The 17,499-nt window shown below is 42.3% G+C and overlaps 1 protein-coding gene across 8 annotated transcripts in view; it reads right to left on the bottom strand.

Moving 5' to 3' along the window:
- The window catches only part of kdm2bb (lysine (K)-specific demethylase 2Bb), a 239,778-nt gene that overhangs the window by 58,960 nt on the left and 163,319 nt on the right, over positions 1 to 17,499 (bottom strand). For all 8 annotated transcript variants that reach the window (XM_068005804.1, XM_068005806.1, XM_068005802.1 and 5 more), the window contains one exon: positions 8,624 to 8,710. In XM_068005804.1, coding sequence (XP_067861905.1) covers positions 8,624 to 8,710 — 87 coding nt within the window. The remainder of the gene's footprint in view (positions 1 to 8,623; positions 8,711 to 17,499) is intronic.

The raw sequence follows: 17,499 nt of genomic DNA, 5'->3' as shown, positions 1-17,499 counted from the left end.
GAAGATTAAAACATCCCAGGCAATTGCATGCGTCGAGTTGCTTGTGATCAGTAAATCAACAATACATTTGTCTATGAACTCAAAGCAGCAGTTGCTCCAAAAATGGATGTTAAATGACCTAAAGGATGAGGTTTAAAATGTCATATGGGACAGTACTTCTTGACCTTAGTCACGGTTACCTGCTTCAGTAAACAAGCAGGATTTATAATACCACATGCTTCAAGTTTAAAAGTAACAGCATCAGTAAGGAAGAAAAAGCCAAGCTGTTGGCAGCTGTCCTAAAAACAAGAACAGCCACCATCATTATTCAGCACAACAGAGCCTGGCTTCAGCTTAGTTACTTTAGGCTCTCACATTGTTTCCCAATAAGGGCTTTCTAGTTTTAAAAAAAAACTGAAAATGCTTCTACTGTGCCCACAATCAAAGCTGAAACCTGACCTGCTCTGGGTCTGAGTCATACTCCTCATCATCTGCACTCAGGGACATGGCCATTTCTCAGTCTGGGCCCAGCCAGAAACAAACTGACATGGCTGGACTGCTGTAGTAACGAGCCTCCACCATAAACCCAGCTTCCACACTCAAGGCTCATCAATATTCATGAAGGAAGGTCAGGATGGGGTTGAACCTTTTCAATTGACCAATCAAAAATAAGCAGATGTTTTATTTTGAAAAGCAGACAATAGGGCTGCCGCTGGTTGTGATTACACACCAGTCAGCAGGAGGAATGACATTGTGAGGGCACACACATGCGACACGTTAACAAATCATCCTGCAAAACTGACTTTCGAGCTCTTCCCCAGCCCCTTGTACATCTGACAATAACTAATATTAAATTGCAAATGAGCCACTAAGAGCAAATAAAATGAATACTGATGTAATCACAAAGCTTTTATAGGCACACTTCATTTACAGCTTTATCTGTGCTTCCATTTATTAAACACTCAGTGCTGTTTCAGCCCATTTATAAACACTGCTGCATGCAGGTCCTGCCAGCTGGTATGAAAACTCATACTCTTAAAGGTCCAGTTTGGAGCACATGACCAAAATGTGTAGCCTGACTCTATTTTTTTGCAAAATATGATGCTTAAATTCACTGTGAAATAAAGCTTCTGTGGTTTGGCAGCAGCTTATTGCCAAATGCTGACAAAACAATCAGGGAAACAGCCAACATATTTTTTTTTTAAAAGTCTATAAATAAAAACCGCTAAGGATTCAACTCTATTTTAGGAAAAAAAATTGAAGCGGACAAAGAAAATACCTGCATTCATACAGAACCATTTACATCCTCAGGATGTCCTGAAGCACTTCACAGACAATGGATTACTGCATGCACTGCAGTCACTGTTGTCATTTAAACGCAGCAGCCAGTTTGCAAACACACACACACACACACACACACACATCCTAAAAACAGTAAATGAGGTAAATGATGAGGTAATTTTGTTTTTGGTGGTGTTGATTGAGGGAGGAATGTTGGCTGGGACAACAGAAGAACTTTCTGTTCTTTTTCAAATAGTACCATGGCATCTTTTACATCCATCTGAGCAGCTGATCGGGCCTCGGCTTTGCATCTCATCCGAAAGTATCAACTGAGATTATGCGTTATAGTCCATAGTGGGGTTTGAACCTACAGCCTTCTGACTCAGAGGCAAGAATGTTATCACATTGAATGTTCCACATTGTTAGTTAGGCAATGTCAATGCATCACGGGGGGTGGGGAGGAGGGGAGGGAAATGAGACACCCACGTAGGGAACGTGGATCACTTCACAAAAGTCCATCGCAACAACAACGTGCATTGAAAAGGCGCCTTTACCATCCCAAGATGCTTCACAGGAGCATTATCAGACAAAATTTGACCGAGCCACATAAGGAAATATTAGGGCGGGTAACCAAAAGTATGGTCAAAGAGGTAGGTTTTAAGGAGCGTCTTAAAGGAGGAAAAGAGAGGTGGAGAAGTTTAGGGAGGGAATTCCAGAGTTTAGGGCCTAGACAGCTGAAGACACGGCCGTCAATGGTGGGACGAAGGAAATCGGGGATGCACAAGAATTGGAGTAACGCAGAGCTCTTGGTGGGTTCTAGGGCTGGAGGATGTTACGGAGATAGAGGGGGCAAGGCCATGGATGGATTTGAACACAAGGATGAGAATTTTAAAATTGAGGCATTGCTGGACTGGGCGATGTATGTTAATAGCAGAAATACTGGCAGACCGACTGAGTCCACTGCAAGTTTATAATACAAAAAAATGGTTGGTTGCTTGATGGTTCAGTTGGTAAAGCCAGCATGTAACTGAGGCTTATCAAACAGGAAGGTCCCAGGTTGGTTTCCCTGTCTGTGCTGAGTCAGCTGCTCTCATCTGGGATGCTGCAATTAGCCTCCATGACCCTAAACTAGAAGGAAAAAAACTCAGCCAGGTTTTCCATTTCAATTGTCATCTGATATTCACTGTCCTGTTGGAAAGTATTGTAATGGCCCTTATAGTTGAATACTCACTGTCTGGGTTTATATATAAAGAATGGTCATTTGGGTGAGGTACTAGAAGAGGGCTGCCAGCACCATGGGAACCAAATCATCGCATGAATTATTACTTTCAGAAAAGAAGTGAATAAAAGGGAAGAAAACTTGGGTTCCAATCACCAGTCTGTGGCGAGTTACCTGATCTCAGACAGGGCAGCATATGTTCCAATTGGCCTCTGTGCCTCTCAGTTGGAGAAGGGAAAAATCAGCGAGGATCCCTGCTCCTAATCGCTATCCAGTGACCGTTGCTGGACGTGTGCATGCATGAACAGGATTGGGCTGTGGTGCTCCCTGTAGTCAAACAGCCTGAACTCCAACTGCCAGCACATTTCAAATGCAGAACTCCCTGTGAGAGCGAATTCACATCCCGTCATTCCTTGAAGATGCACTGGAGCTCTAATGTGCTGCACGATATCACGTAGCAAAACAAATAACCCAAAAAAGTTTTTGAAATATTGCGTTTATCATCTCGCCCCTCAAATCTGGTTTTCTACTGAACTAGAAGTGTGAGCAACGTTCACAAGACGCCAGCTGCAAGTGGTGATGGAAAAAGTTATCAATGATTCCTTCAAAAAGAGACAAAAGATCCTGAACAGGAAGTAGCCATAGGCATGCAAATAATAATTATATAAAAATAAGAGGGGCAAGTTTTAAAACATAAAAGCTATCCTTAGAATGTCACTGAAGAAAAATGAAAAAATACTGAAACATTTTCTTTTCTCTTTTGACAGTCTTTTGAAAATAATGCTCATTTATATAATTATCTTGTGTGTGTGGGGGGAATTGGATAACGCTGGTTAATGCTGTACCATAAATCCATATACTTAAATAACATTCCAGGAAAGACAGGAATTGAAATACAGCAATATTAAAATTTAGTTTAAATTGACTTAATTATCTATCTATACTAGTCCGTGTACAACGTCTGTCACATATTAAATCTATCACACTTAAAAATGTTTGTAATACAATAAATCTGTGCAACGCTTTTCTGATTTGCTCAGGTGTTAAATTAACAATGCTGATTTACTCAATTATAGAAAGAGGAGCTACCAATCAGGACGGGGAGAAACTACCAATCATTACAAAACCACACAAACCAACCAATCACCCAAATTTTTCTCAAACTGCCATAAAACATATCAATTAAATTACTCATTTTTTTCCCCAACTGCTTTCGGCTGCCATTTTCCATCCTCACTCAGGTCAATGTATGCAGCTAAAAATAATATTAACATAAACACAAAAAAAAAATCTTAATTTTCAAAACAAAAAATCACTAAGCTTATGCATAAAATCTAATCATTTAGTATTAGAAATGAAAAGGTTGGAAAATTGTGCCGTGGGTGGTGGTGATTTCCAGTTCCTTTTAGCAAATTCTGTTTGTGTCGTCATCATTTTGGGAATTGTAGTTTCAACCCTGTTCCCGTGAAACTACAGTACCCAGAGTTCACCATGACAAGCCACATCACATGACAATAATACAGTAAATTTGCACATCACAGTAGTTAGTGGGTTAAGATACTCAGCTTTACAGCTGACAATTACAGGTTTCAGAACAGTCTGACTCTCTGATTGACTCCAGACTGCCTGTGAGCTGCCAACATAATACTGTGAGATGAAGTCTCAGCCCACTGAGCTATCAATCAGAGGGCTCCAGCCAATCAAGGCCCCATCTTCTTCCCTGAGGTCTCAGGAACAGCTGTCAATTACCCTAGGGTGGGACCTACCTTTTAAACACACACCCGCAGATCTCGAAACAAAACCAGCAGATGACATACCTTGCATGATTGAATCAATATTGAATGAAGACAATCTATCACATGATACCTGGAAGTCTTAATATTGCTCTCAGTTTACAATTTACATTTATGTAAATCCCGGAGCCAGTGTGCCTGGAGCTGAACTGAAGCATTCTCCTGTGAAAAATACCCATTTTCTTTGCTGATTTAACCCTTTTAGTGCTGATCCCAGCAATGCAAAAATACAAGTAAAAAAGTTCAGCACAGGCAAAAAATCAAATTTGGCAAAATGTCATTTATCTAAACCAAAAGATTTATAAAAAGCAATTGAATAGAAACAAAAGATTATTATTAGTAATTCTCTGCAACTCCGAATTTTGGAAATGGGTACTGATTGTATCACAGCTCTTTAAACAATTAAGTTTTAAATAAATTCAACAAAAAAAGGGGAAAAGGAAACAAAAAAGGAAATTACAGAAGACACCCAGTCTAGCAGGCACATTCAATGGTAAGTACCAGCCTGTAGATGTCTCTTTGCTATTTTCCTCCTTAAACAAAAAAAAATCCCTTGTTTAATTAAACTATCTTTCAACGGCTGTTCCGTTAAACCTAACAACTTATCCATTTAAAAATGACCAGTGGTCACAGTACAGTCAAGTGACAGCAGCCAAGAAAATAGGCATACTGGTTGTAAAAGTAGAAAAAAAAGTAAGAAAACTTGTGAAGCTACTCAGGAGATTGATAATAACATACAGATACCAGGCACTATCCTATAATGCAGAAGGAAATAAGGTTACAGATGAAGAAGTCGTTAGAAAATCAGAGCTGGGTTAAAAATGCAGATTGTAGGACACAGGGAGACTGTAGTCATGGGGGACTCACTGCTCAGAAAAGTGGATGGCCATGTGTGTCGCAAGGACAATACCTACATGGAGAGTTATCTATCTGGACTTAAGAGTAGAGCACGTTGAAGAAAGGTTAAAAGGGATATTGATGGGGACAGGAAGAGGCCCAGTGGTGGTAGTCTATTTAGAGTTAAATGACATAGGGGCCATAAAAGTCACATTTAAGGATTGCTTCATAGCTCAAAGATAGAGGATGCAAACTAATGTTTTCTGGTATATTTCCAGTTTGGTAAAGGAGGAGAATGTGGGGATTCAGGCCAAGTCTTGGGAATGGATAAGAAATTAGCTGAAAGGTAGAAAACAATGGAGAAGTTATATCGGGGGAAGGATAGAGTGCTGTCTGCGGTGTCCTGAAGATATGGATTGGGACCACAATTATTTCTAATTTATATCAATGGCTTTAATTCAAAAACTCAAATGAAAGTTGGTCAAATTTGTAAATAATGACAAACTCGGATTTGCGGAAGGCAGCTCAGAAATTACAAAATGAGATGGATGTGTAAGTGGGCAGATTAAATCTAATGTAGACAGTTGTAAAGTATTGCACATAGGAATGATGGGTGATATTTCCCCACTCCATAAGTGGTGTTGAAATAGATAAGGATGGAGTTGAAAGAGACCTAGGAGTCAGGGAATGCATATGTAAAAACATCTGCACAGCTTTGCTTGCTAACCTCTAACTACCTCTTCCATGTGACTTCACTGCTAGAAAACACTCAACATGCCCAAACACTGCAGAGGAGCAATCAAAAAAGCTAATATAATGCTCAACTATCATGCCAAATAGTTGGGTACAGGAAGAAGTCATGCTCAATCTGTATACACCTTGAGTGCTGTGTCCAGTCTGGTCACCAAGACACTGGGGAGACATTCATGCGTTGGATGCAGTACAGAGAAGCCTCTGTTGGAGGCAGATTCCTACTGTTAGAAATCTGAGTTTGAGGAAAGACTGGAGAAACTTGGATCTTTCAGCATTGAAATGAGGCGACTTGTAGAGGTATGCAAGATAGTAAAAGATATGGAAAAAGTAAATCTGGAAAATACTTCACACCAAATTGTGAGAGTAGTACAGGGGAACACAGGTGCCTACTAGTAAAAGGCAAATTTAGGACTGTTATCAGGAAATTCTTCTGCACATAATAAGTGATGAATATGTGGAATGGACTTCCAGAGAGTGTACTGGAGGTAAAAACCTGGAATTATTTAAGAATCAATTGGAAACTGCAATGGAGGAGCTGTAGGATGTTCCTGGATGGATAAACTACAATGCACAAAATGACTTCTCTCAACCATAATTATCCTGTGATCTAGAGCCCTTACTGGAAAGTACACGTGTTGAGTGAGGACAGAGTCAGACTCAGTTGCGATTCCTACCCACAGACAAATGAGTCCTCACTGCCTAGGCTTACACGTGAAGGATAACCACTTGGATGAGGTGTCAGAGGGCAACCATCACCTTTTGAAGCATACCACAGCAGGAGTCAAAGCACCCAGGAGAGAAGCTACAAAAATCTGGTTTGGTGAGAAATGTTATTGGCCTGGGAAATGTACAGCCTATCGAGAGTGGGTGACTGGGCTGCGCACACTATATTGTTTTGTACCCGTAAAAAGGTTCAAGAGTTAAATCAAGAAACTAATGGGTTAGTTACACCACACACCTCATGTTAGTACAAAGGGTTTTTGAGTTGTCTGATACAAAGTGGAGTGTGCAATTATAGTAAAAAAAAACTTTGAGCCTTTTTTTTCCCATTTTCTAGCAGTGAGATCACATGGAAGAGGTAGTTGGAAATCAGCGAGAAAAGCTCTGCGCGTGTTTTTAAGTATTCATTCCCCGATTAGAGAGTAGACAGCATAACCACTTGGATGAGGTGTCAGAGGGCAACCATCACCTTTTGAAGCATACCACAGCAGGAGTCAAAGCACCCAGGAGAGAAGCTACAAAAATCTGTGAGCAAAAATCTGTTTGCTCACACCACTCCAAAAATTGCATTGTAACATTGGTACCAGCAGTGGTGTGAGATTGTTACACAAGTTACTTTTCTTCCTCCCTGCAAGTTCCCTCAATTCACATTAATGTCCTCATTTGGGGAATGGTGGGAAAGTCTACTGTTCATATATTCAGTATTCATGTTATCAATATTACGCCATGATTGAACAATCAACAGGTCTCTATGATTTCTCATCAAGCAGAAGAGCCAGGTCAGCTGAGAAACGCAGATATGGTCAGTGCTACTTCTTGGTTGACTCTATAGAAGGCCAATCTTTTGGTGCCAATTTTCCCTCCATGCCACAAATAGCCTAACCCTGATTGTTTTTTTAATGTCAAGAATGAGATTCAAACTTGGATCTTGAGGGACTGGATTGGTTAGACACTGACCTTATATTTTGGCACCTGTAGTTTGAATCCAACTGACAAAAGTAATCTCTGTTTGCTGGCTGCAAGGGTTCTACACAAGATGTACTTCGGCATTCATAATATGGTTCTAGTTGTCATGGACCCAATGCACAAAATTGCCCATAATTTGGCACTAAATTGGCAATCTCACTCCGAGACATCACAGGATGGCTGGTGTGGGAAATGGAAAAATATCACATTGGTGCATTAAAGGATGCTCTTCTGAGGTTGTGACTGAGATACATCATTAGGACACAGCAAAGGGAGCTTTACTCTGCATTCAACTGTGCTATACTTGCCCTGGGAATGTTTGATGCCGACAATGGATGCCTGAAATGAACTGTTCCATTCCTCAGCACGAACATCCCTCATCATGATAAGCAACTCATTCACAAAAATAAATGCAAAAAAAAATTTACATCATGAATTTAATTCTCAATGGGTGTAGCTGATTATAATCTTTAACCAGCCAGAAATAGTTTCTGATTTGGATACAGATAACATGAATGCTTAATATATGTACAGTAGACTTTTCCACCATTCCCCAAATGAGGACAATAATGTGAACTGAGGGAGCTTACAGGGGGAAAGAAAATTAACTTATGTAACAGTCAATTGGTGTTTGTGTTACGCTACTGGTACCAAAACACTATATGCAACAGTGTACAAAAAATTTGCGCCTATTTCAATCACATTGAATGATGAATCCCCAAGACAAAAATGTATCACAGATAAAACTTCAACATGCAATTGCAGCTTCAAAGATACTTGAAACCACATGATCCATTAGCTTTTCTCTGCAAACCCCAACATGAGCACTCAATGAAACAATGATCGTAAACACCTTAAAAAAAACTATTGCAAAGCATTTTCAATACCAAGATTTTTAAATGAACATAAAATTATGTTTCTTTGCAGTTTTCTGGCTGTCTGTAATCTACATCATGCTGGTGCAAATTAATGAAAAATTAGCATTTCTGCAACCATAAAAATGTCAATTGCCAGTAATATTGGAAAACACAGTTTAACATTTCTATCAGTTTATGGTCCTGTCATTTCTTCTTACCTTCACTGTCTTCTTTGGCCATGTTACAATTGGGACCCCAGTGATAGCCAGTTTCTGATCATCATCAGCATGTTCCTCCAGCACAGTCTGCATTCACAACAGGGATAAGAGAACAAACACTCTGTAATCAAACTATAATAAAATTCATTTATTTATAAAAACTACTCATAGCATCAAAATTAAACATTTGTTTCTTTTTCATAAAGAATCGAGCAAATATTTCAAAGCATTGCTCACAGGTGGTCTGTAGCACAGTTGTGGTGCTTAGCTTCTAAAATAGAGCTGTGTTTAACCTGGCCTGTCCTTTAAGACAACTGCTCAGATACTCCCCGACTGCAAGTTGTCTAGACAAATGCAGGCAATTCTGTCTGCTTGCAAACACCAGCTATCAATTAGAGGGTAACTGCTTCCAATTTTTATTAAATTATTGTACTTTCTCCTTTTGGCTAGGGTCTCCACAGACTATTCTCCACCTTAGAGGTCAGGTGAACAACTTGTTCCCAGCACTTTGAGGGCGGCACATGATCATTACAGATGTGGAAGGTCATTTTGCCCATCTTAATTCATCCATCCAGAAGCACCCAATAAAAACGTATAAAATTCTTTGAGGGCTTGACATGGTAGACACTGAGAGGCTGTTTTCCCTGACTGGAGAGTATAGAACCTGGGGTTATAGACTCAAGATAAGATGTCGGCCATTTAGGGCCGAGATGAGGAAAAATTTCTTCACTCAGAGGGTTATGAATTTTTAGAATTCTCTACCCTAGAGGGCTGTGGATGCTCAGTCATTGAGTACAGATTTTTGGACACTGAGGGAAAAAGGGATATGGGGATAGGGCAGGAAAGTGGAGTTGAGGTAGAAGATCAGCCATGATCTTATTGAATGGCGGAGCAGGTTCGAGGGGCCATATGGCCTACTCCTGTTCCTATTTCTTATATTCTCGCACTGCACCATCCAATTGTTTCTTAAATATAGGGAAGATTCTGCCTGACCAATTTCTTCAACTTCTTTAAAGAAGTGATAACCCAAGTGGACTGTGGCAAGCCTATGATGTGGCGTACCTTGACTTCCAAAAGACTTTTGACAAAGTTAATTTAAACTCAAAGGGATATAGGGTAAACACTGGGAATGGATAATAAACTGGTTGAAGGGTAGGAAGCAATGAGTACTCGTTAGATAAATGTCAGAATGGAGGGGAGGGAATACTCAGTTGGATGTCTCTGGGCTCAGTGCCGGGACCACTTCTGTTTCTAATTTACATAAATGACCTGGGTTCAGAAACTAAATGCAAAGTAGTCAATTTTGCAGATTATACCAAACAAGAAGCAGTGGTATTGGAAGATGCAGCACAGAAATTACAGAATGAGTTGGACAAGATATGTAAGTGGGCAGGACAATGGTAATTAAATGCAGACAAAAGTAGTGTTACACACAAGATAAAATAGACGACACATGTACACCATGAATGGTGTTGAAATAGCTAAGAATGAAGTTGAAAGAGACCGAGGAGTCTTAGTAGATTTGATGCTAAACATGTTCAACCTATGCAAAGCGGCAATCAGCAAAACCAATAGGATGGAGAATTACACAGCCAAAACAGCAGAATGTGGGTCAGAGGAGGTAATGATCAATAGTTATAGTGCTAGTCAGACCACACCTTGAATACTGCATCCAGTTTTGGTCGACAAGAATAACATTCAAGTGCTGGAGACAGTGCAGACAGAAGCGACTAGGCTAATCCCCAGTGTCAGGGGTACGAGTTATGAGGAAAGAATGGTGAAACTTGGGCTTTTCTGCCTGGAAAGGAGGTAACTGAAAGGGATCTTAGATGTATACAAGATTGTTAAGGGTGTAGAAAAAGTTAACAACTTGCATTGAGATTGCGCCTTTACGGTAGCATAGTGGTTATGTTACTGGACTAGTAATCCAGAGGCCTGGACTAAAATCCAGAGCCATGAGTTCAAATCCCGCCACGGCAGCTGGCGAATTTAAATTCAATTAATTAATTAAATTCAATTAATTAAATAAAAATCTGGAATTAAAATACTAGTAACAGTAATGATGGCCATGAAACTACCGGATTGTCGTAAAAACCCATCTGGTTCACTAATGTCCGTTAGGGAAGGAAACCTGCCGTCCTTACCCGGTCTGGCCGATCTGTGACTCCAGACCCACAGCAATGTGGTTGATTCTGAAATGGCCGAGCAAGCCACTCAGTTGTAAAATCTCGCTACGAAAAGTCATAATAAGAATGAAACCGGACGGACCACCCGGCATCGGACCACAAGGCACCGGACACGACAACGGCAAAACACCAAGCCCAGTCGACCCTGCAAGGTCCTCCTTACCAACATCTGGGGACTTGTGCCAAAATTGGGAGAGCTGTCCCACAGACCAGTCAAGCAACAGCCTGACATAGCCACACTCACAGAATCATACCTTTCAGCCAATGTCCCAGACTCTTCCATCACCATCCCTGGGTATGTCCTGTCCCACCGGCAGGACAGACCCACCAGACGTGGCGGTACAGTGATATACAGTCAGGAGGGAGTGGCCCTGGGAGTCCTCAACATTGACTCTGGACCCCATGAAATCTCATGGCATCAGGTCAAACATGGGCAAGGAAACCTCCTGCTGATTACCACCTACTGTCCTCCCTCAGCTGATGAATCAGTCCTCCTCCATGTTGAGCACCACTTGGAAGAAGCACTGAGGGTAGCAAGGGCACAAAATGTACTCTGGGTGGGGGACTTCAATGTCCATCACCAAGAGTGGCTCGGTAGCACCACTACTGGCCAAGTCCTGAAGGACATAGCTGCTAGACTGGGCCTGCGGCAGGTGGTGAGCGAACCAACACGAGGGAAAAACTTACTTGACCTTGTCCTCACCAATCTACCTGTCGCAAATGCATCTGTCCATGACAGTATTGGTAGGAGTGACCACCGCACAGTCCTCGTGGAGATGAAGTCCCGTCTTCGCACTGAGGACATCATCCAACGTGTTGTGTGGCACTACCATCGTGCTAAATGGGATAGATTCAGAACAGATCTAGCAGCTCAAAACTGGGCATCCATGAGGCGCTGTGGGCCATCAGCAGCAGCAGAATTGTATTCCAGCACAATCTGTAACCTCATGGCACGGCATATTCCTCACTCTACCATTACCAACAAGCCAGGGGATCAACCCTGGTTCAATGAGGAGTGTAGACGAGCATGCCAGGAGCAGCACCAGGCATTCCTAAAAATGAGGTGCCAACCTGGTGAAGCTACAACTCAGGACTACAAGCATGCTAAACAGCGGAAGCAACATGCTATAGACAGAGCTAAGCGATTCCACAACCAACGGATCAGATCAAAGCTCTGCAGTCCTGCCACATCCAGTCGTGAATGGTGGTGGACAATTAAACAACTAACGGGAGGAGGAGGCTCTGCAAACATCTCCATCCTCAATGATGGCGGTGTCCAGCACGTGAGTGCAAAAGACAAGGCTGAAGCGTTTGCAACCATCTTCAGCCAGAAGTGCCGAGTGGATGATCCATCTCAGCCTCCTCCCGATATTCCCACCATCACGGAAGCCAGTCTTCGGCCAATTCGATTCACTCCACGTGATATCAAGAAACGGCTGAGTGCACTGGATACAGCAAAGGCTATGGGCCCCGACAACATCCCAGCTGTAGTGCTGAAGACTTGTGCTCCAGAACTAGCTGCGCCTCTAGCCAAGCTGTTCCAGTACAGCTACAACACTGGCATCTACCCGACAATGTGGAAAATTGCCCAGGTATGTCCTGTCCACAAAAAGCAGGACAAATCCAATCCGGCCAATTACCGCCCCATCAGTCTACTCTCAATCATCAGCAAAGTGATGGAAGGTGTCGTCGACAGTGCTATCAAGCGGCACTTACTCACCAATAACCTGCTCAACGATGCTCAGTTTGGGTTCCACCAGGACCACTCGGCTCCAGACCTCATTACAGCCTTGGTCCAAACATGAACAAAAGAGCTGAATTCCAGAGGTGAGGTGAGAGTGACTGCCCTTGACATCAAGGCAGCATTTGACCGAGTGTGGCACCAAGGAGCCCTAGTAAAATTGAAGTCAATGGGAATCAGGGGGAAAACTCTCCAGTGGCTGGAGTCATACCTAGCACAAAGGAAGATGGTAGTGGTTGTTGGAGGCCAATCATCTCAGCCCCAGGACATTGCTGCAGGAGTTCCTCAGGGCAGTGTCCTAGGCCCAACCATCTTCAGCTGCTTCATCAATGACCTTCCCTTCATCATAAGGTCAGAAATGGGGATGTTCGCTGATGACTGCACAGTGTTCAGTTCCATTCGCAACCCCTCAAATAATGAAGCAGTCCGAGCCCGCATGCAGCAAGACCTGGACAACATCCAGGCTTGGGCTCATAAGTGGCAAGTAACATTCGCGCCAGATAAGTGCCAGGCAATGACCATCTCCAACAAGAGAGAGTCTAACCACCTCCCCCTGACATTCAATGGCATTACCATCGCCGAATGCCCCACCATCAACATCCTGGGGTCACCATTGACCAGGAACTTAACTGGACCAGCCACATAATTACTGTGGCTACAAGAGCAGGTCAGAGGCTGGGTATTCTGCGGCGAGTGACTCACCTCCTGACTCCCCAAAGCCTTTCCACCATCTACAAGGCACAAGTCAGGAGTGTGATGGAATACTCTCCACTTGCTTGGATGAGTGCAGCTCCAACAACACTCAAGAAGCTCAACACCATCCAAGATAAAGCAGCCCGCTTGATTGGCACCCCATCCACCACCCTAAACATTCACTCCATTCACCACCGGCGCACTGTGGCTGCAGTGTGTACCATCCACAGGATGCACTGCAGCAACTCGCCAAGGCTTCTTCGACAGCACCTCCCAAACCCGCGACCTCTATCACCTAGAAGGACAAGAGCAGCAGGCACATGGGAACAACACCACCTGCACGTTCCCATCCAAGTCACACACCATCCCGACTTGGAAATATATCGCCGTTCCTCCATTGTCGCTGGGTCAAAATCCTGGAACTCCCTTCCTAACAGCACTGTGGGAGAACCGTCACCATACGGACTGCAGCGGTTCAAGGCAGCGGCTCACCACCACCTTCTCGAGGGCAATTAGGGATGGGCAATAAATGCTGGCCTCGCCAGCGACGCCCACATCCCGTGAACGAATAAAAACAAATAGTAAAACATCCCAAAGTGCTTCTGAAATATTCTGAAACCCGAAATATTACTTTCAATTAAAAAGCAGGAATGGAACTACGGGATACAGGTTCAGACTAGAGAAGGGTATTTTAGGACAGATATCAAGAAATTTTTCTTCACACAAAGAGTAACCAACAAGTGCAATAAAATTCCAGATAGAGTAGTGGAGGCAATAACCATAGAATCATTTAAGAAACAACTGGATGCTACAATTGGCAGTTAGGATCTCTCTGGATGGGCCAAATGGCTTTTCTCATCCATTGTTATCTTGTGAAATGCTAACTGTAAAAAAAGTATCTTGCATCCTCCACTACATGCAGCTGAGCATAAATTTTTTATTTTACAGACCTGCCAGATACATGGGAAAATGTCATAAATATGAATTTTGCACATCTTTTCCAACATGAAACTAAAAAAAGAATATGTATATAATATATTTTCAGGTGTATAGAGTTTTCCAGGGCATTCTGGTAAATATTACCATAATTATGGAGGGCCCCTCTACAATGGGAATGAAAAGGTTAACTGCATTATTAAGCTCTCCAGGGAGATAGTCACATGTTTCTTTATGAGCAGAGTCAATTAAGGAACAAAGAGAAGTGGCTCTCGGGGAGTCTGAAAGAATAAGCAACTGCAGTAATACAGGCTGAAATGGGCTGGACCAAGAATATACCCCCGGTTTGCAATTCCAAAACGTAAATCACTAAGTGTGTTTTTTTTAAAACTATCAAAGACAAATACATTCCAGTAATTATCTACTTATTTTGCCAACTGTTAACTTGAGGAATCGAAGCCATTGCATTTGCTGGGCATAAGACTGTACTCGAACGGACAGCAATAGGCCTCACTGTCTTGTACTTTCAGCCCCCTCTCCCACTCCAATACACCCACTGTACAAAGTGCAGAACAAACTATTGAACTTTGTTTCAGTCGCTGCTTACGTCAAGAGAGTGAAGTGTACATGCTGCTTTGGAGCCAGTATTTTGCACACAGGTGAAGTCCAGCCTATCCAATCCCCTTCACAAAGTCTCCACGGTTTTCTCCACTGGCCTTCCCATTCCCCTTCTTCAGCTATCGCGTGATTCTGTCGATTGATCCTTACCTTTCCTCGCTGCTGTATATTTTATTTTCTGCAGACCTTTCTCCTCTTGCCCTCGGGTTGCTGCCTCGCTCTTGTCTCAACTTGAATCCCAACGGAATAATGTTAATCAACACAGCCACGTTGTCTGTGCTGAAACAACTGTATACAGTCTTGGCAATGCTAAACTAACAAATCAACTAGTGTATGTTTGCTAGGAAATAGCAAGGCAGCAGTCAGCAGAGACACAATTAAAGAGCAGGGGCATAAGTTATAAACCTCGGATGAAGTATCACAGGTTACTCTTCAGTACCTTTCGACCATGGTCAGCATCACAGGCAAACCCAATCCTGTCCCTTTTAATTTGGAACAGCCCACGCAAACATACTTTCCAGCAGGGGCCACTGGATAGCAATTAGCAGGAAATATGATTGTACGTGGACAATTAGCTGAATTGCGGTGCCTCTATCACAGCCCCAGCGTCATTCACAAACAATACAAACCAGGGATGAAACCTTGGTCTTTACTGGTCTGTATGCCTCAATTTTACATCGCATGGTACCCAAGAGTTATAGGGAGGTGTAATATCCGACCACACAGTGCAGGGGGCAGGAACAGTGCAATAGGACATTCATTGCATGCACCATCATGTACCCAGCAACAGGTCCATATTCTCAAATATGAACAAAGCCAGACAAAACCAAGCACAAAACAAAAATATAAAAAAGCACAAGATTTGAGAAATGCACCAGGCCAGGGTTTTCCAAATGTGTTCCCTTTGTGTGCCATTTAGTTGCTTACCATGGAACACTGTAGGTCACAAATAAAGAATTACAATACAACGCACTGACCGATCACCACTGCTGAATTAATTTTGTGCAATCAAAATTCACATACAAGTGCCCTACCCAAGTTAAGTTACAGATTGATTTATATTTTTTCCACCAGCAAAGTAACTGAGAGCAGATGTTTCCATTGGCCTGTGAAATCCAAATTATCAAATCCAGAAAAACAAGAAGTACACCTGCAAATAGAAACTTTCACAGAGGCTCTGTGAGCTACATTGTCATTGTTTGGATACACCAGCAGCCTATTTCTACAAAGCACATATTTGCTTCTGGATTTGCAAACCTTCCTTCCAGCTTTTCCCGAGTCATGGGCAGGTCACAATATTCTCTCATCCAACCAGGCCAATAGAATCTCAAAATGACACCGAAGTAGGAACGACTATATTGAAAGTACATATGGTTACATTTAAATCCCTAAAATGAATTGGGATCAAGGGTGAGCACGGTAATCTCTGTCAGCAAGGCTACCCAAACCATTTTTAATTCAGTTTGTATCCCTCAATAAATTTATAACATTAAAGCAAAATTAATTAAATTTCAAGTACTTCCCTGGGTCTCATTATATTACTTAATTTTGTCTTTCTCCAATGCATTGGTTCAAACCGAGGGCCAGTGGTCTAAATGTTATTTATAACGGTCACTATTATTTTTTCCCAGCACTCTCTGGTGCTCACAGCCAGGACACAGATGCAATTATCATCTGAATAGGTTCCATGCAGTGGAATGGGAGAATACTGCTGCTAATTGGGATTTAGGAGTTATGGCTATTCATTCTGAGTTAACTGGGTCAGGGAGGAGCCATAGCTCTGCAGTCTTGATAAGTGAAGCAGCGATCAAAACTACAGCCATCCGTCACATTGTGGCTTTGCACATTCGTGTTCCAATGTTCAGTGCCACTGTGTTGCTCCTGCTACAACTGCAATATTTAAATTAGATCTTTAAAAATTTACAGCAAGAACTTGCATTTATATAGTGTCTTATCATACTCTCAGGACATCGAAAAGCACTTCACAACTAATGAATTACTTTTGAATGCACAATCGGTGTATAGGCAAACGTGGCAGCCAATTTGCACACAGCAAGATCCCACAAACAACAAGTGAATTAATTATCAGACCATCTGTTTTTAGTGGCGTTGGTTGAGGGAAGAATGTTGGCCAGGACACCCGTAGAACTCCCTGCTCTTCTTCGAATAGTGCCATGGGATCTTTTATATCCACCTCAGTAGGCGGATAGGCCTGAGTTTAATATCACACCCAAAAGATGGCACCTCAGACAATGCAACAAGCCTTCAGTGAGGCACTGAAACGTAAGCCTAGATCACGTGCTCAAGTCTATAATGGGGCCTTAACCGAGAACCTTCTGATTCCAAAGCAAGAGTGCTACCAATTGAGCCAAATTGACATTTAGTTTTAAATCTTTCTGTTGTGTTTATTTTATGTATTATTGTAGCAGTCATGCTGAAACATGTTAAAACAATATGAGCCAACTTAGCTTATACAACCTGGTATGTCCTACCATTTCAATATGATGCTTATATATTTATCACAAGGGCAGCAGTTTGGTGAGGCTGAAACAGATCAGAACTTGAAGGCAAACTGTGAGCAACAGGAAGTGGATTTTGAGGCAAAAAACCACAGACTGACGAGTACAAATGTGAGAGCTGGTACAGAAAACACGGGAATCTTGCCAAAAATGACTTCAATACACAGAAGTTTCCATACCTGC

The sequence above is a fragment of the Heptranchias perlo genome, chromosome 25 (assembly GCF_035084215.1).
Source record: "Heptranchias perlo isolate sHepPer1 chromosome 25, sHepPer1.hap1, whole genome shotgun sequence".
In the NCBI taxonomy this organism is placed as follows: Eukaryota; Metazoa; Chordata; class Chondrichthyes; order Hexanchiformes; family Hexanchidae; genus Heptranchias; species Heptranchias perlo.
The sequence above is the reverse complement of the archived record's forward strand: the minus strand, read 5'-3'. Positions and strand labels throughout refer to the sequence as shown.